This window comes from Odocoileus virginianus, chromosome 4, assembly GCF_023699985.2.
Source record: "Odocoileus virginianus isolate 20LAN1187 ecotype Illinois chromosome 4, Ovbor_1.2, whole genome shotgun sequence".
Classification (NCBI taxonomy): domain Eukaryota; kingdom Metazoa; phylum Chordata; class Mammalia; order Artiodactyla; family Cervidae; genus Odocoileus; species Odocoileus virginianus.
Genome location: NC_069677.1, coordinates 80,431,857 through 80,456,768, shown reverse-complemented (window position 1 = coordinate 80,456,768; position 24,912 = coordinate 80,431,857). Strand labels below are relative to the sequence as shown.

At 49.9% G+C, this 24,912-nt stretch overlaps 1 protein-coding gene across 1 annotated transcript; it reads left to right on the top strand.

Annotated features, from left to right (window-relative positions):
* Positions 1 to 4,370: 4,370 nt before the first annotated feature.
* TMPRSS3 (transmembrane serine protease 3) lies at positions 4,371 to 24,486 on the top strand. Its single transcript, XM_020875095.2, has 12 exons — positions 4,371 to 4,479; positions 9,999 to 10,109; positions 10,954 to 11,070; positions 11,449 to 11,572; positions 14,292 to 14,417; positions 15,780 to 15,823; positions 16,400 to 16,565; positions 17,253 to 17,422; positions 19,330 to 19,425; positions 20,509 to 20,651; positions 21,292 to 21,444; positions 24,469 to 24,486. Exons 1-12 carry the CDS (start codon positions 4,386 to 4,388, stop codon positions 24,484 to 24,486), a joined length of 1,362 nt encoding a protein of 453 aa, XP_020730754.2. The 5' UTR covers positions 4,371 to 4,385.
* The last annotated feature ends 426 nt before the right edge of the window (positions 24,487 to 24,912 follow it).

The following is a 24,912-nucleotide window of genomic DNA, read 5'->3' as shown; positions in this document are numbered from 1 at the left end:
TCCGTATACCAGGAAATGCCTTATCGAGGTTAACTCACTTTTCTTAGAATGAAAAGCTATCTCCAAAGGCCAGCCGTGAGAAGACTGAAGCTTCCTGACTGATGGTCTCTACTGTGACTGACGCCTCCCTTCACTCACTAAAGGAATCAACAGTCCACACCTGTAACTCCGGCTGTCTGCAGGTGGTTCCCACAGTTTCACAGAGCCTGGGGGCAGGGACGGGGGGGGGCTCTCGGGGGAGGATGTCCCTTCTCACATCTCCAAACCAAGACCTCTGAAGACATCGGCTTGGTAAATACCAGATGTCAGCCCTAGGTATGCTGATTTCTGTTTTCTTAACATTTATTGTGAGCTTGATGGAACTGAATTGTAAGTTACCTTTCTGAAAGGCTACTTCATGGTGGTAGAAGTCCAGCTACTTCCATGGGCTCTTTTGCTAATACCCTCTTGGTGAATTGTCTCAATCTTTGACCTCATCTGACATATGTGCCAACATGTGAACACATGTTAATAGGACATTGTGATTGCTTTTGTTTCTTGCATGTCTACTCAGTATTGTTCATCCACCTTAGTTTATAATCAGGTCGTATACATGGAGCCCCATCATACACTCATCATCGTGTTGGACACCCAAAAGTACATTCTGGACTCTGTCCTCCAAGGATTGAACTGTACTTGGGAGCAGTGCCCACAACATCTGGGTAAAAGCAAAGGAAGGATGAGGTTCTAAGCTTCCTGTCATTGTCTTTAAGAGCAACTATTCCAAAAAAAAAAAAAAAAGAGCAAATATTCCTTCAAGGAGGCTTCCCTGGTGCTCAGATGGTAAAGAATCTGTCTGCAATGCAGGAGACTCGGGTTCGATCGCAGTGTCAAGAAGATCCCCTGGTGAAGGGAATGCAACTCACTCCAGTATTCTTGCCTGGAGAATTCCACGGACAGAGGAGACTAGTGGGCTACAGTCCATGGGGTTGCACAGAGTCAGACTTGACTGACTGACTAACACTTTCACTTTTCATTTCATTTCTTCAGGGACTGGAGATGATACTTAAGAAAGAATGAAAGTGAGCCACAACTATGAGCCTGTACTTTAAAGCCTGAGAACTGCAACTTTTGAGCCCACGTGCACAGCTACTGAAGCCCAAGCCACTGTAACAAGAACCCCACACACCGCAACGAAGAATAACCTTCACTCACCACAGCTAGAGAAAAGACCTGTGCGGCAACGAAGACCCAGTACAGCCACAAATAAATGCATAGATAAATAAACATGATATTAAAAAGACCAACCCCCAAATCCAGCCTTGATCTCCACCTGCACCATCAGCACCTGGTCATGGCTGCAGGGACCCAGGTTTTCAGTAGCCTCCTCCTGGCTCTCTACACCCACTCCTGACCCTACACACATGGGTAGATCCCCACCTGACCCTCCTCAGCTCCTCCAGCCTGTCCCTCACACAGATGCCAAACCAGAGTCCTTCCAGGGGCCCAAGCCCTTACCTGCCTGTTAGCCTCTCCAGGCATAGAGGTTTCCCTGAGTTTCTCCAGCACCACTAGCTCACTCCCTCCACTGGGCCTTTGGCATTGATGTTCCTGTCCTTGGAGCCCCTCTCCTCTTTGCTGGGATCTGAGACCGTTACTGCAGTGCTTGCTCCTGGACAGACATCTCCTCAAGCAACACAACACAAAGAAGGTATAAGGGGCTAAAAACAACTGCGAGCATGCATAATGGGGACAAATTCTGGACAAGATACAAAAAATGCAAGACCAAAACAAAACCATCCAACTGCCACTTCTGAAGAGCTGGGAGCAAAAGCAGGGTACTGCCCATGCCCCCTGCCCTCAACATGACCAAAGGGGTGGGCAAACCACCTAAGCAACCCCTCCGGCCCAACCACTGGACCCACTCCCACCTTCAACCTGTATGAGGAACCTGCTCAAGCCTCCTCAAGGAGCAATCAAGGGAAACTTCCTTATTCTTGCTCCTTCCTGGGGCTGCAGGAGCTCCTATAAAGCCTTGCCTGAATTTCTCATCTGGCCTCTTATCTATTTCTATTGATTAAGGAGGTCAAGAATCCTGGTCAGTATCAAGCTCATAAGACCCACTTCATCACGTCATCAAGGGCTCTGCTAAAATGTCACTTCTTCCTGGAGGCCTTCTTCTACCACCCTGTCCCACGATTCTCTAAGCCTCTCCCAGCCTCATCTCTTCCCAGTATTTGTCTTCACCTGAAACCACAGGTGAGTCCTTTGACCTCTTTGCCATCTGCTCTGCGTCTAGATGGCTGGCCCATGGCAGATGGCCTGTGAATATTTGCTAAATCAATGAATGCCTGATTTCCATCTAGCTCACATTCTCCCCAGCCTTCCAAAGGGGCTCCTAGTTCCCGGCCCACAGCAGCAGGGCTCTTTGCTCTCCTGGTTACACATAGTTGAGCTGTATTGTATGCAGGGGCCTCTTGGGAAGCAGAGGCCCCTGCAGAACGGAGCCAGAAAGTGTCTCTGCACAGTGCTGAGCGCAGGTCCCTCGTCTTTTGTCTGCAGAGCGGCTGCAAGTCTAAACCTAGGCTTAGGCATGCAGCGGGCTAGAGTACCCACCAAAGCATCTCCCTGCCTCCTGGGTGAGCTTGCTCAGCATCAGGCAGGACCTCTCAGTTCTTTTAAATAAAAGGGTGCCTGTGACCCAAAGCCTCTAGGATGAAAAGTGTCTGAAAATGTTGCTCACTTACTAATTAAAGGCGAGCCACACTTTCCCCTCCTGGTCTCTGCAGTCAACCCCCAGTGGCTACCTGATAGTCGCTGCCAGGTAGGGTTACACAGAGGCCCGCGATCTTGCCATTTGCTGCGATGATTGAGTCGACAAGGCTGAGTGACTCGGTGGAAATATTTCCCGGTTGGACTGAGCTCTTGGCTGCCTGCTTACCATCACGCTTGCATTTATAATGAAAAAGGAAGCTATTTCTGCTTTGAAAGATGGCGGCTCCAGAAATGGTGAGTGAAGTGGGTGGGTGGAGAGAAGATGATTCTAAAAGTTGACTTCTCAATATTTCTCAGTGGAAACCTCCCAACAGTGGCCTGTTGGGAAGGGACTCCCTTACCTAGGTTCCCTGTTTCAGAAAGCGTTTTGCTGTTGATTCTTATGTTTGTTCTAAAGCTGGGCTGTGGAATTTGTCATAAGTTGATGGCAAGCAGCATGTATCAGCAAGCATCAAAGTAAAAAAGGTTAAGTGTGAATTGATTAGTTTCCTAAGATACACTTTGAAGCCACTCTTGCAATAGAAATGAAATAAATGTTTTTAACGTTTTTACCTCTTGCTTAGATTTTCTCATAACTTCAAGAAATGGCACGAAGATAGAGTTTAAGAGGCTTAGTAGTTCCCTTTTGAATTTCAAATGTTATAAGTAAACAGAAAATTAAAATGTGTGATCTATATATCCATGCTTATATGACTGTTGGAATGTTCTAGGTTTTAGCTCTTTGCAGAAGCAGCTTCCTGGGGAACTCATGCCTGAGTCCTGGGAGACTAAGCTGGAATTTAGTTGGGAACATTAGGCTCCTTCCTTGCCCCCTCCATCCCTCTTTGAGTTACTGGAAGTGACTTTCAAAGGCTTCTCACCTGTCCAGCATCGCGACAAGTGGAATTCCCTTGGGGGGAACAGAGCCCCAGTGGAGCTCTGGTGCAAGTCCTTGGTCAGTACCCAGCCACTCCTTCCTTCGCGAGGGAAGGGGGGGACTGGGCACCCAGGGGCCCAGGATCCTCCCATCCTTAATTAGGTCAAGCCTGTGTGAGCCAGGAAAGGGTTGTGTTTATGGGAAGCTCCAAATACTGGGGATGACCGTCCCTTCCCTGGTGCTGTCTGCATTTTAGGGACACGGACATCATGTAAGTATCAAAACTTATGATTACAGTACGTGTTATCACCTGTGCAGGCAAAAGGTCAAGTTTATGAGGGACGAAAGAGAGGAGGAAAGTGTTTGAGAGTAATTTATCTTCTGAAAAATAACGGCACACTGACTTCAAAAAGGTAAACCGGCATATCTCTAAGGACGTGCTCTTCAATTGAGCTGAAAATTGGTTGAGCAAACTGGGAAAATCATGTTTGGAAGAGTTATGTTCATAGGTTTTCGCTCTCTCTAGACATTTCTCTGTTATCTGCTGGGGCTCAGGAAAAAAAAAAAAAAAGATGCATTCTCCCTGGACAAATAGTTTTGATTTATCGGGACCAAGTGCATTTTATGTGGATTGTCAGATTTCAAAGATTACTCTCAACAAAGATTCTTTTGATGTGAATACTCTAAATAGAGAAGCAAGCACTCTCTGTTCTTTCCCGAGAAGGAGGTGGAGGTGGAGGTGGAGCCCGGCCTTCGAGGTCCTGAAATAGTCACGATGGGGGAGAACGACCCACCTGCAGCTGAAGCCCCCTTCTCCTTCAGATCGCTTTTCGGCCTTGACGATTTGAAAATAAGTCCTGTTGCACCAGGTAAGTGGGGCCAGGTGTAATGTCTGCCCCCACCTCACTCCCCAGATACAGGTGATCCATGTGGTTGAAGGTCCCCTATAGAAATATCTCCCCAGGAGTCCTCACATTCACAGGCCGCTTCCTTGGGTTTGCAGAATCCCAGAGGGAAGGGGCTTTAAAAAGGCCATCACTTTGTTCAGGCCTCTTTAAACAACTCCCTGGAGACAAGTGGTATTTTTTTTTTCTGGATGGAAGTTTTCAGAAATTGAGGCTCCAATTTCTCCTGGGGAGTTAGGGGTCAGATCCTGGCCAGGAAATCTCTGAGCTCTCCAGGAAGTTCTGACAATCAGTGGTCACCAGCCCCTCCAGAAAACTTAAAATAAGCTGGATCCCTTGAAGGTATTGGATGCCTAGATTAAAATTCATCAGCAGGTGACGGAGTTGCTTCTAGCAACTAAAGGAAGGGAAGTTGGTTTTGTAAGCAGGTCATAAACGCTTGGAGAAACGGTGGGCTCTTTAATGCCTGGTTAGGATCCTTTTGGCAAGAAGCTATCAGAACTTCTCACAGGAAGCTGCGGCTCCTGGTCCTGGGTGTAGTCAAGAAGACTGAACTGGGGGACACTTGGGGGCTCTGCTGAGGTTCCAGAAAGCATGGTGTGGGGGGTTGTCATATGATTCCTTTTAAACCACTTGGACAATTGATATGAACAAATGAGAGGTGGGAGAAGAGGGTGAAGTAAGGGAAAAGATACACAATTTACAAACACTTTTCAAAAATTAGCATCAGTGCAAATGAAAGAAAAAAGTGCCCTGCAATTACCTGGCCACCAACACTTAGCTGGGTTTTATATCTTCTTTATTTTCTCTGTGTCTTTGTCTATAAATACATGTTCATCTACAGTGCAGAGAGAGACATGTCTTGTTCCATGTGTTTTCTTGGTTTTGTAAACATGCAGCCCCCCTTTTTTTAAATAGGATTACAACTTTGCATCAAGTAGATGTATAATCTACGTGGCCATTTGGCATCATTTGACATATAATTGTTGCTAATACTTTATAATATATATCATGTGAATACCAATAGCAGTATACATATTCTTTTCTGCTAATTTTTGAAAATTTCTCCATGATTAATTCCTAGTTTCAGGAAAGAGTAAAAACTTTTAAAAACTTTTCTTTTTTAAATAAGCCAATGCATTGTTCATGATAGAAATTTAGAAAGTATAGTTAATCAAAAAGATTTTTTGAAATGACCCACAATTTTATACTTTTACTCAGAGATAATGCTATAGCATTTTATAGGTTTTCTTGCCTTTTTCCTATCCTATCAACATATCTGTATTTCTCTTTGAAAGTGACGTATATTTGGACTCTGTGGGAGAAGGCGAGGGTGGGATGTTTCAAGAGAACAGCATCAAAACATGTGTATTATCTAGGGTGAAACAGATCACCAGCCCAGGTTGGATGCATGAGACAAGTGCTCGGGCCTGGTGCACTGGGAAGACCCAGAGGGATCGGGTGGGGAGGGAGGTGGGAGGGGGGATCGGGATGGGGAATACATGTAAATCCATGGCTGATTCATGTCAATGTATGACAAAACCCACTACAATGTTGTAAAGTAATTAGCCTCCAACTAATAAAATAAATAAATTAATTAAAAAAAAAAAAAGAAAGAAAGTGACGTATAAGGGGAGAACCCAGAGATATTTTGGGTTTGGTTCCAGACCATTCAATTCACCAATTAAGCGAATACTGTAATTGAGTCATATTAATTTTTTGATTTCCCCATACATGTAAAAGTCAAACTTATCCTATAGTGTAGTCTATTCCGTGTGCAACTGCATTATGTGTAACAACAATGCACATAATACCTAGTTAAAAATTGAGTTGTAACTTAAACAGTTAACTTATTTCTAAATAATGTTAGCTATTATCTGACTATACAGTGTTGCTACAAACCTTCAGTTTATGAAAACTGCAATATTGGCTGGCAAAGAGTAATAAGATGAGGTCTGCCTATGTTATTTGTACAATTTTGAAGCTTTTTTGAAACTTAAAAATATCATGTTCATCTTTCTATGGCATTAAGTAATTAGTAACCTTTTAGGGTTGTCAAACAATGGCTCCTGGGCCAAATCTGGCCCACCATCTGTTTTTATAAATTAAGTTTTATTGGAACACAGACATCCATTTATTCACATTTTGTCTGGCTTCTGTCAGGTATAGCTATAGAGTTGAGTAATGGTGACAGGGACCAATATGGCCCATAAAGTTGAAAACATTTATATTGGGTCCTTCACAAAAAAGTTTGCCGAGTCCTCTTCTTTATCATTTTAAGCATTTCTATAGCATTTGCTATTTCACCAGCTCCTTTTTTGGGGGCACTTAGGCTATTTTCATGTATCCATGTATCAATATTATCAAGGTCATTCCTTCAAGTGTACTTATTTGTAGAGATTTTTGTACATCTCTGATGACTTTTTAAAATAAATTCCTAGAAGTGAAATTAATAGGTCAAATATTCTATCCATTTTTTAGCTTTTTCATGTGAAGTGAAAGTCACTCAGTCATGTCTGACTCTTTGTGACCCCACGAACTATACAGTCCATGGAATTCTCCAGGCCATAATACTGGAGTGGGTAGCCTTTCCCTTCTCCAAGGATCTTCCCAATCCACGGATTGAACCCAGGCTGGCCGCATTGCAGGTGGATTCTTTACCAGCTGAGCCACCAGGAAAGCCCAAGAATACTGGAGTGGGTAGCCTATCCCTTCTCCAGCGGATCTTCCCGACCCAGGAATTGAACCAAGGTCTCCTGCATTGCAGGCGGATTCTTTACCAATACATATTTCCAGTTTGACTTTCAAAAAGTTTACACAAATTATACTCCTATTGACTGTTAAGTGGAGACCTATTTCTTTTCCCTCGGACTTCAGCAGGAGTAATACTAATAATAATACACTGCAAAGTTGATACACAATTATGTCTAATATGCTTTTTTCTTTTTCTATTTCTGAGGAGATTGAAGGTTCTTTTGTGCTTGTTTATCGTTTGCATTCCTTCTTTGGAGAGATATTATGCCTTTTGCTTTTTGTTCCAAGCTTGTCCTCAAAGACAGAGCAAGGAGGGAGGGGTGGGGCCAGGAGGGGGCCACAGGGCATGAGGCTGAGGAGCTATAAATGTGCAAAGGTAAGCTGATGCAGAGGTTCTAACTGAAGGAGAATCTTTGGATCTACAGGGGCTTCCTTGATAGCTCAGTTGGTAAAGAATCTGCCTGCAATATCGGAGATCCCGGTTTGATTCCTGGGTTGGGAAGATCTGCTAGAGAAGGGGAAAAGCTGCCCACTCCAGTAATCTGGCCTCGAGAACTAGTCCATGAGATCACAAAGAGTCGGACAGGACTGAGCAACTTTCACTTTCACTGGGGCTTCCCTGATAGCTTAGTTGGTAAATAATCCGCGTGCAATGCAGGAGACCCTGGTCTGATTCCTGGGTCGGGAAGATCCCCTGGGGAAGGGATAGGCTACCCACTCCAGTATTCTTGGGCTTCCCTTGTGGCTCAGCTGCTAAAGAATCCACCTGCAATGTGGCCAGCCTGGGTTCGATCCCTGGGTTGGCAAGATCCCTGGAGAAGGGAAAGGCTACCCACTCCAGTATTCTGGCCTGGAGAATTCCATGGACTGTATAGTCCATGGGGTTGCAAAGAGTCGGACACGACTGAATGACTTGCACTTGGATCTACAGTTAGGGCTCACTTCCTAAATCTCACTCTTAGCTACAGAACGTTTAGAAGGATGCGCGGCCATCCAGGGCTCCTGCTGAGTTGTAAGTGAGACTGGAGAGTGGGCATCTCAGTGGGGAGACTGACTAGTTTGGGGCAGGCTTCCTGGGGCAGGGGAGGTAGAACGGAGGAGTCTGCTTTGCTAACAGTGAATTGGTCATCCTGGAAAGAACTGGTCTCTGACCCTGAGATAAAACCACCTTCATTATCCTGAACCATCCATCCGTCCATCCATCTGCCCATCCCTCCCTCCCTCCCTCCCTCTATTCAATCTACTAACATTTATTGAGGACTGCAGTGTGGCCACTGCTGTTCTGGATGCTGAGAGTGCAGCCTGGACCAAGCCACCTGCTCCTCCATCCAAGGCTAAACAAGGATGATGCCAATGGTCCCTCCACTCTGCTCTGTACCCTTGGCACTAAGCCTAGTGTGCTTCTCTTGTCTCCTCATTCTTCTCTCTCCCCACCCACCCCCTGCCCTTTTCTTCCTTACACTTTTCTCCTTTCCTATTATTTCATCAGCCCTTCTCATTTTTGTTTCCCAATTCTCTTCTGTTTTGGACAACTTGGAATGCTATTGATCATTTTACAACCACAGTCTTTATTGCCAGAGGGGTCTTCCTGTGTGGCTCAGATGGTAAAGAATTTTCAGTGCAGGAGACGCGAGTTTGATCCCTGGGTTGGGAAGATCCCCTGGAGAAGGGAATGGCTACCCACTCCAATATTCTTGCCTGGAGAATCCCATGGACAGAGGAGCCTGGTGGGCTACAGTCCATGAGGTCACAGACAGTTGGACAGGACTGAGCAACAAACACTTTCACTTTCTTCATTTCAAGTTGTGAGTTTCCAGGCACAGGCAGGGGAACTCTCCAAGAGATGATCTGGAATGAAGGCCATCAGTGTCTGCACCCAGGACAGGTGGAGAATGACTTGCATACCATCTGGTGACCCTCTCAAAAGTCCCAGCTCTTCCTCTCCTGAGAGCACCCTGTTTGAGTCTTACATGTTGCCCTCTTCTGTAGGAAAAACGTCCTTGGAAGTGGGGTCCTACCTCCCCTCTGTATTAGTTTCCTAGGGCCACCAACACCACAGACTCCATGGCTTAAAACAGCAGAAATCTATCGCCTCCTCATCTGGAGGTTAGAAGTCTGAAACCAAGGTGATGACAGGGCATTGCTCCCTCTAACACCTGCAGGGAATTCCTTCCTTGCCTCTTAGATTCTGGGGGTTGCTGATAATCCTGCCTTTCTTGGCTTATAGATGAGTCACCCCAGTCTCTGCTTTTATCTTCACATGGCATTCTGCCCATGTCCTTTCACATTATCTTCCCTCTTCATGTATTGGTCTATGTCTGAATTTCCCCTGTTTGTAAGGATGCCAATCATTTTAGATTAAAGCCCATATTGATGACCTTGTTTTAATTTGATCATCTCTGTAAAGACTCTATTTCCAAATAAGATGATATTCTGAGTTATGAGGGTTTGAACATAAACATGTCAACATGTCAGGGGGACACAGTTAAACCCATCACATCATCCCCAAATGGAGGATGAACAGAACTGGGTTGGTGTCAGGGAGCATCGGGCTCAAATTTTAGAGAACGTGCCCCTGATAGGCAGTCACTTCTCTGAGTCAGATTTCTTTGGCTGGAACATTCTCTGCATTGAGGACAGGGGGAGGAATAGCTAAATTTTGTTTTCTTTCATTCAAACTTGTGGTTCCATGGCCTTTTGCTCTTTCCTCTCCACTTTTTGGTTTCTAGATGCCGATGCAGTGGCTGCCCAGATCCTGTCTCTGCTGCCATTGAAGTTTTTTCCCATCATCGTCATTGGGATAATTGCGTTGATATTAGCGCTGGCCATCGGTTTGGGCAGTGAGTGCCATCCATTATTTAGTAGCTTCTCAAATACTTGTTAAGCATTTAGACTCTCACAAGTTTCCCTTTCCTCCCAGGGCCACTGCACAGCCTTAATTACTGAGGCAAACACTCTCTGGGTTTGCTGATTTGAACTTTATTTGCCTGCAGGACTCTGGAGAGCCCCAGGCAGAGCCTTTGGCCATGCTGAAGGCTTTGTCACCAAGGATCCTGCCTTGTTAGATGTGTCCAAAGGCAGCTGATGAAACCGAACCCACAGGCAGGAGGGGGTGGAGCCGGTGCAGGAGACAAGGAGGCCATTCATGCCAGGCCAAGTCAGGTTTCAAATAAGGTGCAAGTGGCTTTTGAGAAAGTGAATCGTTTGAATGGTCTCTGATAGGGAGCAACTTCTCATTTACTCCTCACATAAGGAGCTCTCAGATCAGTTTAACTCTCCACGTGCTCGCCACTGGGGTCCACAGTTCCCTCATTTCTCACCCAGGGTCAGAGATGACAGGAGGTAGACTGGAGGCCGGGGTCCTCACTCAGGGCTTCTTGCTCAGCTGGCTCAGCCAGTCAGCCGCGGCCATGCACTTTCTCTGTTGACCTTGAGTCTCCAGGTCTAAATTCATCTTGAGTTGTGGCTTGAGGCCACTTAGGGAGACAGAGTGGGGTGCAGCTGCCCCACCCTCTGGAATCCACAATAGAAACTGGGCTGAGAGGAGCAGGTTGCTGGCAGGGCTGCAGTTTCAGTGCAGCTTCTGTGACTCTGGAGCAAGTTCAAGGCTGCGTGGCAGGTGCATGGTTGTCCATGGGGCGCACTGAAGCAGCCCTTCCTTGACACCCCCTCTCCTTTCCTCAGTCCACTTTGATTGCTCCGGGAAGTACAAGTGCCGGTCGACTTTTAAGTGTATTGAGCTGACGGCTCGATGCGACGGGGTGTCAGACTGCAGAGACGGGGAGGATGAGTACCGATGTGGTAAAGTCACGCCTTTTCACTGCAAAAGCGGGAGGATGTCAGTAAAACTCGGCCTTGACCTTCCTCATCTGCAAAATGGGTCCAAGGCAATGCCATTGTCAAGACCTGGGACCCAACAGACATTCACCCCAGGAGACTCTGGGCTGGGTGTTAAGGGAGGGCTTATATGGACCTTAAATTAAGTTGGGGGGACTCCATAAGCAATTGGAAGAGACTCAGGTCCAGATGATAAAAACTGTGGCTGCCCTGTGGGAGTGGGATGCTGGTCAGGGGAAGGCCATACTCAGCACAGGAGGGTCTGGGCTGGCTTCAGAGAAACTCTGCCGGGTCTCAGGGCCCTGCGGGCACTAACGACCTGTCTTCCTGTGTGCTGGCCAGTCCGTGTGAGTGGTCAGAACACCGTGCTCCAGGTGTTCACGGCTGCCACCTGGAGGACCATGTGCGCCGAGGACTGGAAGAGTCATCATGCAACTGTCGCCTGCGGCCAGCTGGGGTTTCCAAGGTAATTCAGAGTGTCCAGCGGTAGGCAGGACGCAAGCAGTGATCACGATGAGGGCAGATAGCTGCTGTTTATCTGGGCACCCACAGGGCGCCTCGACATCCTCATGGCAACCTCACGATGTCTGACGTCACAAACCAAGGTCCCGACACACTAAGGGATATGGCATGTTTGGAGGCATCTCAGGCCAGGACGCTAGATGCAAGTATTCAGTAAAGAGCTTCAGAGCTGAAGACCGAACCGCTGGTTCCTCTGACCACAGTTGCAGGGGAGCTTCCAGCCACCACCCTGTTTGGTCCCACTTCCCAAGGAACCCCAGGGAGTCAAGTTTGAGAAGTCAGTGATTTAATGAAAGTGTAATCGTTTAAAGCAGTTGTTTAGCACTAAATAGGAAAAAGAACTCTTGCAGTAAAATCTCTGCATTTCAGTACTCTGTGTTGCCCATGTGACTTTTTGCACATGGCCCTGTGCAAAAAGTATTTTGGCCCTGATGCAGCCCCTCCCCTCTCCTGGCTTCTTCCTTCAGACCCCCAAGCAGCTTCCCAGGACATTTCTCTTGCTCTTCTTTGCTCCGGATTCTCAGAGTTCAAAGCATACTGGCTCTGAGTGCTCACTCTACCCACAGAATGTGAGCATCCCTGTTTGTACCCAAGGAAATGGGCATCAAAACCTCAGTGCTCTGGACCCAGGGAACCTGGACTTGCAAAATGCGAAGTATCATATTCTTAGCTCCTTCCTCCAAAGCTGGTGAAACCTGCCCTCCAGCCCGTATCCCTGAGACCCGCCTCCTCTTCTCTAGCAATGACCTGAATTCAGGCATCAGCTGCACTTCTAGGCCGATGACAACAGCAAATCACTCCCACAATTGCCTTCAGAGATGGTGTAGGCTCAACTTGTCACAGACTTGGAGGAAGCTCTCAGAGCACACACACACATACATACACACACACAGGAAACACACCATGCAATTACTCACACACTACACACACCACACACACACTGCAAACACACCATACTCACACACTACACACCATACACATATCACATCACGCAACACCATATCTCACACACACACACACACCAATTACACAGACACACAAGCTCCACCACCACGGCTCACACCTGAAAGCTTCCCTTGGACATTTCTGCTCCCTGGTAGGTGGTTTCATGGCCTCACTAGGGGGCGTCCCTTCCTCTTCCCTTCTGCCTTCCCTGCCTCTCCCTCCTGGAATACTTCCCCTTCTGGAATCCTTGACCTCCTCCCCATCAAGCAGAAAGGCCCAGTGACTCCCCTCCCCGGATCCAACCCTTCCTGGCAGCCCTCGTTCCTTTGCTCACCCCTCCCTATCTGCCAGGATGGTCATCCCCTGCTCCCTCTCAGGGTAAGTCCAGTGGAAGCAAGTTTCCGGGCTATCCTCTCAACAGTGTCCATTTTTCTTCTGTCTAAACTTGCTCTTTGCTTCCCTATCTCTTGCTCCAGTTCTAAGATTTATTCTGTATCTGTTCTTGTTTATTCTACTTCTCTCTCGAAAGCCCTCCTTCGATCCCTGAGCATGACAGCATCCTATGTCAGAGGTCTGTGATAAAAAGAAAAGATGGACTGACAACTCAGACTGCCTGGGTCCAAAGCCCAGGGCACATGTAACCCTGTCGTGTGACTGGGCCTCAAAATCAAGGCTAATAATAGTACCTGCGTTAGAGGGTAGCTGTGAGGTTCAAGTGTCTCAGTGCTTCAAAGCCAGCCTGGACCCCAGGGATACCCCGTAAGACTGCGATCATGGCTATCATTACCACTGAGACTTTGACAATTTGTGGGACTCCAGTAGCAGCCCTTGGGATGCCTTTGCATCATCCCCACTGCCCCGCCGGCAGCCCAGCCCACCTACGCTGGGACCTCCATCTTGGTGACAACTGGCTCTTTCACCTGGCGCCTGCCGTATCAGCCGGTTGAGCAATACCTGGGGAGGATGGGAGGGTCAGTGCCACAGCCTTGATTACATTTTCCTCCAAACCAAACCCGGCTGGACTTTGTATCCCATGCCTGCCACCGGCCCCGCCCTTCTGCATTTGCAGTGACCTGACGAGATCCTGTGTGATAAGTTGGTCCTTCAAGAGTGAAGCAAGTCAGCGACTATGTCTTTTGCTTGTTCCACGTCCTGCGATGTCATAACTCTTCCAACACCTGATCTGAAAAAAATTATGTCCTCTTCATCATTCTCCACTGGCCCTTCAAACATGGGCTTGTCCTGGAGCCCCCCAAAGCGCTGTGTCTCCTACTCATCTCTCTGTAACAGGACCCCCACCAGCTCTGGGCAGCCTGGGAAAATCTTCCATTCCCACCTGAGTTTCTCAGCATCCCCATTTTGGTGCCCACCTGAAAACACCCACTGGACTTCCACGTTCTGTCCCCTCTGGGACTTGCTTTAGGCAGCATCAAGGTGGAGGTCCACCTAGCTACGTCAGGAAGTAGTCCTCTCTCCCACGTGCCTGGAGCTGGGGGTGGGTGAGTGGGCTTCAGGGAGGGGGCTGTCCCAGACTCTTCCAGGTCTGAAAGGCCTCGCTAGGTTGGCAGAAGAAAGCCACTGATGGTTTGGGAGCACAGCAGGACCCTCCTTCCCCCCACACAGTGTGATACCTGTGACACTTTGACTTGAGCTCAGGTTGATTTGGGGGCGCAGAGTGAATTTCTCAGGTCCAGCCTGCATTTCCAATGTGCTTGCAGCTACGTGAGTTCAGACACCCTCAGCGTGGATTTGCTCGAAGAGCAGTTTCGAGAGGACTTCGTGTCCATCAATCACCTCTTGCCAGATGACAAAGTGACCGCTTTACACCACTCGGTGTACGTGAGGTAAGTGGCCAGGTGGTGCCGGGTCCCCTCTGCCTAGTCATGCACTGAGTTTGGGGAATGAGGTTGTGTCCTCCAAGTGCAAGTTGAGGGCTTGGCAAGTTTGGTTAGATAGGGTGGACACATCAGGCTGGAGGACAGGAACTTAACCCCAAACCAGGCAGATACAGCCCAGCAGAGAAACGGAGGAAGGATGATGAAGTGGCCCCCTGATGTGGGGAAGTGTGGTACGGGCTGGCCACATAGTGGGCACTGCAGATGTGTTTGGGGAAGAGAAGGGAGGGAAGGGAGGAGGGAAAAATATTAGAAAGAAAGGAATTAAGAAATAAACTTAACTTTCTTTATTTACAAAGTAGTTTAATGTTCACCATTTGTGTTATGTGTTTCCCCAAATAACTTGTCGGTCAGTCAATCAGTCAGTTGCTCAGTCGTGTCTGACTCCTTGCGACCCCATGGAGTGCAGCCTGCCAGGTTCCTTTGCCCATGGGATTTCCCAGGCTAGAATACTGGGGAGGGTAGCCATTTCCTCCTCCAGGAGATCTTCTAAGGAAAATGAAATGAGGTATCCATAAATGACAGGTGCCTGAAGCTTAGAGGGGTCACCTGCCTGATGCAAGGAGGTACCACAGGCTTTCTGAACTCACATTTCATACTCTTCCTGACTTCTTGGACCAAACCCCAAGAGAAGTATATCCTCTGCTCCAGGAAACAATAGTCTTCAGCCTGCCGTCATGGAGTTGACAATTGCCCCCCTGGACCCACATGCAGTTTGCAGGGACAGTTCATCTCTTGGGTCTTAAAACCCTGGACTGGTGACATTTGCTTTTTCTTGCACGATTGAATGACAGGACTGGGCTCTAGAGGCAGGAATTTACAGAGGGCTCACAGGGTGGGTTTTCCTGTCTGACATGCGTGTGTCTGAGGCTGCAAGGACTTGATGTCAGGGGAGCCTGTCACGCCATCTGATGGACATTCTGTGTCTCACAGGGGCCAGTGAAGGGCATCAGAGTAAAATGGACAAGCAAATGATACTAGTATATGTTTATCCAATATACCTCATTATATGTCTCTTATCGTTAGCTATACAAAGCCTAGAAATACTCAACAGTGTTCACACATACACCATACTTCACTTGGTCACCGGTTGTTAATGATTTGGTTTTTTTAGTCTATTAAGACTAAAAACTGAAATCTGTATTCAAGAGCCAGGGAATAGAGTTTATTTATTTATTTATTTTTTAGCCCAAGATTTAAGTTAAAAAGTGGTTCCCAGTCCTCGGGTGTGTGAGTGCTAAGACGCTTCAGTGGTACCTGACTCTTTGAGGCCTGGGGTGTTTCATTAAACACACTCTTTTTCCACTTTAGGGAGGGATGTACCTCTGGCCACGTGATTACCTTGAAGTGCTCAGGTGAGAGTTGCAGGACTGCAGAGAGAAACAGATGGAAGCCCTGGCTCACAGGCTCCTGTCCTCTCCGCTTGGACCGCTCTGCCATCAGGCCCTTCCTCCTGGGTGCTAGGTGGGAGCTCTGTGACCCCACCTGCCAGGTCAGGGGAGTCAACCTGGAGAGACTCCTCAGCAGCAGACAGGACCACAGTGCACAGAGTTCTGTCATTCCGTGGCGGCTGCAACAGCCTGACTCATGTTTCTCCTCCCCCCACCAGAAAAGTGGGCCCAGCCTGCTCTGTCCACCCCCTCAGCCCTAGCCTGGGCAGAACCCTCTTGTTCCTGGCAAGGGGCTCTTGTTGCAGGGGCTGGAGCTGAAGAAGTCAGCCCCTGCATTTGTGAGGCTCCCCAGCTCCCAGAGCGCTGTCACCATCCTGGGGACATGAGTGTCATGGGGAGGTCGATGCTAGCTCTCAGCTCTTTGCTCTAATGGGCTGTGCCCACTGCACCCCACAGCACCCTGCCCATCCCCTGTCTCAGGTGACTTGCTCGCACCCTTCCCCCGAGGCACCCGCCCCACCGCTCCCTCTCCCCCTGCAGCCTGCGGTCTGAGGACTGGCTCCAGCCCCCGCATCGTGGGTGGAAACACATCTTCGCTGGCACAGTGGCCCTGGCAGGCCAGCCTGCAGTTCCAGGGCTACCACTTGTGTGGAGGGTCCGTCATTACCCCCCTGTGGGTTGTCACCGCTGCCCACTGTGTTTATGAGTGAGTTCTCCTGACCTCCTGGTGGGGGGCATCCTCATCTCCCACAGACCCCTGTCCAGTACAAGCCACATGGGGACAAGGCTGATTTGGGTGGTCAGCAGCAAGACAGGTCAAGAAAGCATGAAAACAGACCAGATCATCACAAGGTAATGTCCACAGACCCTCCTCACTGTGGATCCAGCTAGGTGGGATTGGTGACCCCAGGATCATTTTAAGGACCTTCAGCTCTTACAGAAAAGATAGAAAAAGAGGAAGGAAACTCTCATTATAGGAAATCCAGCAATGCAAATCCCCTAGACCTCCATGTAGCTCATTCCCATGGACCATGTTGTGACTGAGAGAGAGAGGGACGGTGCAGGATGGGCAGGGGTCTCCCCAGAGCAATCTCTGTTAGAGGGTTTGGTGTGGAAGAAAACCACAGAAAATACTTCCAAACACAGTAGCAAGTGTCTGTGTTATTTCCACCTGCCTCTATTTCAGTTTCTGATGGAGAATGGGCCATTATGGAAAGGTGAACTCATTCCTCAAATGCCCAGAGGTGCAGAGGTCAAGGCCTGTCTAGGGGACACATGGGTGGATCTGCACTTCTGCAGGGCTTGTGGGGGCATCTCTTGCCGTCTCCTTAGCACTGGCTCTCGGGAGACTTGTGATATGTGGGTGAAAGTGCTTGGGTCTCTCTCATTTCAGTCTCTATCTCCCCAAGTCCTGGACCATCCAGGTGGGCCTTGTTTCCCTGCTAGACAGTCCAGCCCCCTCCCATCTGGTGGAAAAAATCATCTACCACAGCAAGTACAAGCCAAAGAGACTGGGCAATGACATTGCCCTCATGAAGCTGGCCGGGCCTGTCACTTTCAATGGTACGTCCAGGGATCTGTCATTTTCCTGCTATCGTTTGTTTCAGGAGAATTTGTATTGCTTGTTGAAGCATGTTGATGAAGGCTGCCTTACAATTTCCAGTAGGTAATTCCAATATCTGATTCATTTCAGTATTAATTGTTCTCAGCTGATTGTCTCTTTGCATTAAAGTTGTGATTTTCCTGGTTCTTGGTATGATGAGAAATTTTCAATCACATCCTGGACATTTGGGCCATCGTGTTAGGAGACAGACATCTTCAGTTTTAGCAGATGGTCACCCTGTTCAAGTTTGCTGTGCAGGTCTTGGTCTACTTTTATGGGTTGTGGTTCTGATGACTACTTGACTTCAGAGTCTTTGTGGTTCTAGTTTGGCCAACTTGGTTTGCCTGGGGCCACTGAGGTCTCACTTGAGCTACTTTCTTTCACTTAGTGCATCTTGGAGATGAAAGGGGTTTCCCCAGACCAGGCCACCTGGTACCTGTGGGTGGTAGAAGGGGGGTCTTAGGCCCCTGGGGACAAAGAGCTTTTCCTTGTTTGGTGCTTATTTTGGTGAGGTACTCTGCCAGCGCTACCCATGTCCCTGGGATCTTGACATTGGCTGAGGAAGAGAGGGCCTTCCAGCTGGCTAGCTGGCTGGGATGGGCTCTTCTTTGTGGCCCTTTCTTTATAAGCTGGAAGATACTGGGCATCTCCAATTCCTGGAAATTCTCAGAAATATCCTCTCACAACCAGCTGCTGTGTTCAGCTCTGTTTACCCATGGAAATGTCAAGTCCTAATGATTGGAGGTTTCAAAAACACCAGAAAAGTCACCCAGGACAGAATTCTCCAGCGTCTTGCCGTTGTGACAAAGTACATGAGCCTCCGCCTAAATCAGTAAAAACCCCCCTTCTCCTTCCCGAGAACTCGAGCAGCTTGGAGATGAGGTAGAGGATAACAAACAGCCCTTGTTAGAGCAGAAACCTGGCTCAGGACCAACGGCAGGTTGGAGCTGGCAGAGTCATCAGCATGTTTATCACACAGCACACGGAATTCTCTATGCGTCACACTCTGAGACAAATATTTCTAGAAAAACAAAGAGAAATTGTAATGGTGGTGTTCCTTTGCTAAAATGATTAATGACCCTTGGTTATAAAAAAAATGAGGTGCCACCACTTGCACTTTGATAAAACTGAAAATGAGTGCCCTTGTCTTTTCTCCACCTTTCCATTTTTGTCCTACCTGGAAAGCGTAGGTCATATCTCAGAATGTAGTCATGTAAAGGCCCTGTGACAGTTTCTGGTGGAGGGCTTATGTGATACAGCCCACATGGACGGGCAGGCTCATTGCCTCCAGATGTGTCAGGAGGGACGGGAAGATTCACGGAGCGATGTTCCATGAAGCAGTATGCCCACCGTTTAGAGCACGAGTGGGCAGACTAGGGCCCATGGGTTGAACTGGACTTTTGCCTCCTTTTAAATGAAGTTTTATAGGCACACAGACCACCCTGTTCACCACTGCCTGTGGCTGCTTTCATGCTACAGTGGCAGAGATAAGGGTTGAAATGGAGACCACGTGGCTTACAAAGCCTAAAATATATACTATTTTCCTTTTTACAGAAAATATGTTGACCTCTGGTCAGACTCACTCACGTTGCCATGGTCTACAGTTGACCTGTGGACTAGACTCACCCATGTTACCTTGGTCTTGGGTTGAATTGACCTCTGGTCTAGACTCACTCATGTTGCCGTGGTCTGGGGTTGTTTTAGGGCTCTGGTGGGGGAGAGGTCCCCAGTCTGAGCAAATGGCCAAGGGCCTGGCCTTTCTCTGGGAGACACCCCCACCCCCAGCCCCACGAGGCAGACACTGAGTGCTGGCTTTCTCAGACGGCAGCTTCCATGGCCTCATCTCTCTTGTTTCCTCTCCAAACAGAGATGACCCAACCAGTCTGTTTGCCTAACTCCGAAGAGAACTTTCCTGATGGAAAATTGTGCTGGACATCAGGCTGGGGGGCCACAGAGGATGGAGGTCAGTGGTCTGAGATCAAGATTCTGCGTCCAGTGTGCCCAGAACCAAGAGGCCCGGGTGCCTGCTCCCCTCTGGTGTCCCAGTGTAATGTCCCCCTGACATGTCATGGTCGGGGGGGGGGGAGCACAAACCCTCAGCCGGACGCTGAGACCCGAGAGGAGTGAGAGGCGGGGTGTGCCCTGCGGTGAGCCCGTAAGATGTGAAGATCGCAGTTTACAAACAGGTGGAGTTAGAGGGGGTCCATCCCTCGGGGTGAGGGGGCAAGGCTGAACCACTGCAGATATGTTGTTACTTTCTAGTCGCTGCTGAAACACATGACCCGAAATTTAGAGGCTTAAAGCAACACTCATGGGCCACCTCACAGTCATGGCCGTCGGAAGTTGTAAATCAATGTGTCTGGGTGGGGGCTTCCACCCTCCCCAAGGCTCTGGGGGCAGATCCGTGTCCCTCTTTCCAGCCTCTGGGGCCCCCACATCTCTTGTTCCTGCTCCTCCTCCCCCTTCACAGCCAGCAGCACAGTGTCCCCCAGTCTCTCCCCTCTGACCTCTGCTTCTTCCATTATCACATCTCCTTCTCTAGCCCTTTGAAGGACCCTTGGGATGACATTTAAGGTCCACCCACCAAGGTGTCCCCATCTCAAGGTCTTATCACATCTGCAAAGGCCCTTCTGCCATGGAAGGTGGCAGGGTCCCAGGTCCCGACAGTTGGGGCCTGAAGGACACGTTTCTGCTGACCACCCCCAGGCTCTACCCCAAGGCTGTGTGTGGGACCTTCACAAGACTCAGTTTCCTTCTGCCACCTGGGTTCAGGGAACTAAATGGGCCGGTGTAGGTCGAGGGCTTGGTCTAGGTGGGACCCTGGGGGAGGGGTGCCTGCTGACTGTGGTTGCCCCCTCCATTCACACTGGTGACCTTGGGGAAATGAGTGGCCCTGGGATGAAGCAGGGTCTCCCCCAGCCCACTCACTAGGGCACAGAGCTCTAAGGCTGTCTACCTTTAGGCCGCCCCACCCCTAGGCAGTCATCTGAGCTCCCGGTGGGGCCCCCTCACTGCACAGACCCCCCATCCCCTTGCTCTGACCCAGGTGACGCCTCCCCGGTCCTCAACCACGCAGCCGTGCCTCTCATCTCCAACAAGGTCTGCAACCACAGGGACGTGTACGGTGGCATCATCTCCCCATCCATGCTCTGTGCTGGCTACTTGAAAGGCGGTGTGGACAGCTGCCAGGTAGGGGCATCCAGTGACGTCTGGGGGCCACGCCATGGGCAAGGCGACCCAGCCCTCAGGACAGACTACCGTCAGCACGTCCCTATGACCGACTGAAAAGCAAATTTACAGGGCGTGGGAAGAAGTTTGCTCAAGATATCGCTCCCTTTCCTGTCTGGCCGGGCCCGTGTTTACTCAGCGCTCCCCTCTGCCTGGGTGCTGGGCAGAGGTGGCGGGGAGGGTCTCAGAGTTTCCAGGGGGTCCAAAGGGGCAGAGGGCAGGGGAAACCAGTGAATCTAGCCTGCACAGCCACAGTGGACAAGACTCCAACACTGTCTGGTTCAGCTGAAGCCCCTGGCCAGGCAGATCCTCCCTCTGAAAGAACTCCTCTGCTCCCCACGCTGCCTTGACTTGGTGGGTTCAGGATACTGAGCCCTGGCAGGGAGACAGTTGGAGGGGGACCATCCCCGAAGGATGAGGACCCCACCCTCAGGAGGGCAAATCAGTTCCAGAAGGGCAGTGGGGAAGGTGGTGGATGCAGCACCATCCATGTGCTATATTTTGTGATACAGTGAAGCAGGGTCCTGTCATCAGGACAGGGGACACATGGTGGCGATGTCTGTTCCATGCCCTTGCCCTTTGCTCTTTCCTTGCCATCCAGGGAGACAGCGGGGGTCCCCTGGTGTGTCAGGAGCGGAGGGTGTGGAAGCTGGTGGGAGCCACCAGCTTTGGCATCGGCTGTGCCGAGGTGAACAAGCCTGGAGTCTACACGCGCATCACTTCCTTCCTGGACTGGATTCACGAGCAGATGGAGGTGGGTGCAGTTCCCATGCCCCCTGCAGCTCACTTAGATGCCTATCATTCTAGCTATAGCATCTTTTCTGTGGGCCCCCAGCCCTGCTATCTGGAGCCAGGAAGTGACTAATTAGGTATTAATTTGTCAAGCAGTGACTTTGTGCTCCTGGGTATGAACTAGGCATGGCTAACCCCACAAGCAAGGCCCTGGCAGTGTGGGCCTGGCGGGCTGGACACACACAGGGCGAGTGTGGCTGGGATGTGGGGGACCATGTACTTCTGCCAACCGGAGAAAGAGGAGGGGCGACTGAGGACCAGCCCTGGGGGTGGAGACCAGTCACGTGGGCATGTGAGGGCATGGACTGGAAGCCCTCAATGCCCACTGGGGAGTTTGACTTTGGGAGAACCGGGATGGGATGGAGTGTCTGGAATCAGGAGGGGCCTTGGGGGCCTCCCTGCGGTGGGAGTGGGAGGAGGGAGATGGGTCAGTGAGGTTGGCTTGGCAGGACCAGGGTGGGCAGGAAGAGCCCTGGAGATGGTGGGAGGAAGAACAGAGCATTCAGGGACAGAAAGTGCCCAGCTGACTCCAGGTCCTACCATGATGGCTTAGCGAACATAGGGTGACACCCTCCCCAGGAGCAGGAACCTCAACAGCCTGCCCTTCCACCCTATGGGCGTGCAGCAAATGTTTACCTACTCAGTCACCAGGCTCAGCCCCATGTCAGGCCTTGGACCACTTTTAAAGAACTTTGGTTTTTGGTTTTGCTGAGGTTTTTTTGTTGTTGTTGATTGAGGCTAAATATACGCAACGTGAAGCTGATGATCCTAAAGTGCAAATCTGGCAGCGTTCAGCCCATTCAGGATGTTGTGTTGCTGCTGCCTGACCTGTACCCAAAACATTTTCACTTCCTGGAAATGAGACTCCATGAAGCAGTCACTCTGTGTTGCCAGGACCCCGTCCTCTGGCGGCCAGTAATTTACTTTCTGTCCTGGGGGATCAAGACCTTTTAAAATGCTCCCTCATAGCTCAGTTGGTAATCGATCCGCCTGCAATGCAGGAGATCCCGGTTCAATTCCTGGGTCAGGAAGATCCCCTGGAGAAGGGAAAGGCTACCCACTCCAGTATTCTGACCTGGAGAATTCCATGGACTGTATAGTCCATGGGGTCTCAAACAGTCAGACATGATTGAGTGACTTTCACTTTCTTTTCATTTAAAGCAGCTGGCTAAAACGGGCACCAAACTGCTCAGTTGCCTTGATGTCAATTTCCACTCCTTCTTCCTTGAATATCTGCCTTAAATCAGGAGGGCAGGGCTGAGGCCCTGGGACTGGGCCTGGTTAGAATTCCAGCCCTGCTGTTGTGTAGCTGTGTGCTATCAGCCTACTGCAGGGGGAGGCAGCAAACAGGCTGCGGGGAGCTGCTGGGGCACTTTGGCTGTGAGCTGGCTGCCTGGCCCAGGGCTGAGGGCTGTGCAGTGCTATTCAGCACAAAATTCAGCCCAAAGCCATCACTCCCTCAGAAAACAGATGTTTGAAAGAGCAGCCTCCTCACTGCAGCGGCTGCAGACAGCCTGTGAACAGGACTAAACGGGTTGAGAGCCACGTGGGGGGTGGGGGAGGAGGGACCTTTGGGTGGGGAGGGGGAGGGTCACGTGGGCAGAGAGCCATGTGGACAAGGGTGGGGCGGAGGACTCTTCCCGTTCACCCCGGGAGCCTCAGAGGTGCACCCCCATGAGGGCGCTTGCAGGTCTGGATGATGAGGCTTGTCGCAGGGGCAGGTTGAAGAAGCCTGGCTCAGTCCTGAGCTGGGTGGAGTGCAGTTCAGGCGCAGGATTCCCAGATCACTGTGGGAGCTTCTGAAGGGAGGTGCCCTCATATCTCAGCCCGTGTCCCCCCTGCTGTTGGGCCCTGGGACCATCCCCCTATTAGAGGTGATGGGACCCTTGTAAGCCCCCACCCAGGCTAATGAGGGGCAGAGCCTGAGTCTAACCAGCTCCGCGAGCCCAGTCCCACACCCACCACACAGCCCAGTGACGAGTTCCAACCTGGGGTGCAGAGCACCGCCCTCAGCTGATTGCTAGCACTGAGGGTCCCAGGACCTGTTCCAGATGTTCTCATCAGGCGTCCGGCGGTTCAGATGTGGGAGGCTCCAGGGCGTGCTGGGGGAAGTGCTATGGCTAGAAAGGGCTCCCCTTCCTCCCAGAGCTGGAGGAGCAGGCTCTTCTAGGCAGGTGGACGGCTCCCCTGAGGCCTGGGGAGCACATCAACCAGGGCGGCCCCCACCCCTGAAAGCCTCTGTGAGTCACATTCCCTGAAATATCTCAGGGGACAACCCAGAAGAGGCTTCCCTCCACGAGAGGTTTCCAGCAGGCCTGCCGCTTTAGTTGTTTCTTCTGAGCATCTACAGGAGGGCCTTCTGGTAGCTCACACACCTCGAGGGGAATCAGCCCATTTTTTTCTCTGATGCTAAAGGTTACTGCATCATTTTTCATCCAGTAGTCTTCTCTCCCTACTGGGAGCTTGAATCACTGTTACAACTCAGAGCAGGACACAGGAACACTCATGCTAAGAGCTGGAAACTGTGGAAAAGTCTCAGGTTGGTGATGGAGAAGGCTGGGTGTGGCTGGTAGGAGGCACACAGGGCAGGGAAACTATTTCACACTTACCTGGGGTCCACATGGAACAGAGACCAATTTTATCCCCATAATTGTGAACTGCTGATGCCCTCCTCAGGGCAAAATGCTGGTACTCACTTGATCTTGGGCTTCCCCAGTGGCTTAAGCAGTAAAGTATCCTCTGCAATGCAGGAGACACAAGGAGATGTGTGTTCAGCCTGTGGATGGGGACGATCCCCTGGAGGAGGAAATGGTAACCCACTGTGGCATTTTTGCTTGGGAAATCCCACGGATCCCGGCAGGCCACAGTCCATGGGGTCAAAAAGAGTCAGACACAACTGGGCAAGCATTCACCTCACGCTTTATCTTAATATAAGAGAGATGACTTGACATGATAAAAAAGGTAATATGTATGTTTTCATTTCCAGAGGGACCTGAAAACTTGACAGGTGAGAGGCAAGTGGCCACCATGAGTTCCTGCCAAGATGGAGACATTCCCATCCTTCCATGGATTCTAACAGCAGAGCCAAATGAAGGAGCATCTTCTCATCCCTCCACATCTAGAACAATTTTCTTCTATCATCTCTGACAAGCCAGAGGGGCATCAGAATAAAATGATCCTGAACCTCCTTTTTATGATCTTCCCAAGAACAGGAGCAGGAACACCTCCAAAGCGCTACCTTTTTCCCACTTTTCCATCTGGTTTCCTCCCTCACAAAGCCCCTCAGCAAAGATGTGCAGTCAGGACCTACAGGTGTGCAGTCAGTGTAGACACAGCTGTCCACACATTTTATCCAGGTACCAGAACCAAACTGATTTTTTCTACCAGGATCTCCTTTAACACATGGGAACTTTTAGGTGATTTTAGTTTT

What these genes read in the sequence shown, in the direction of transcription:
- TMPRSS3 (XM_020875095.2), top strand. Translation starts at nt 4,386, where the DNA reads ATGGGGGAGAACGACCCACCTGCAGCTGAAGCCCCCTTCTCCTTCAGA. An exon ending in GGCCAGCTGGGGTTTCCAAG is followed by an intron (nt 11,573 to 14,291) that starts GTAATTCAGAGT and finishes ATGTGCTTGCAG; the next exon opens with CTACGTGAGTTCAGACACCC. An exon ending in GCTGCCCACTGTGTTTATGA is followed by an intron (nt 16,566 to 17,252) that starts GTGAGTTCTCCT and finishes CTCTCATTTCAG; the next exon opens with TCTCTATCTCCCCAAGTCCT.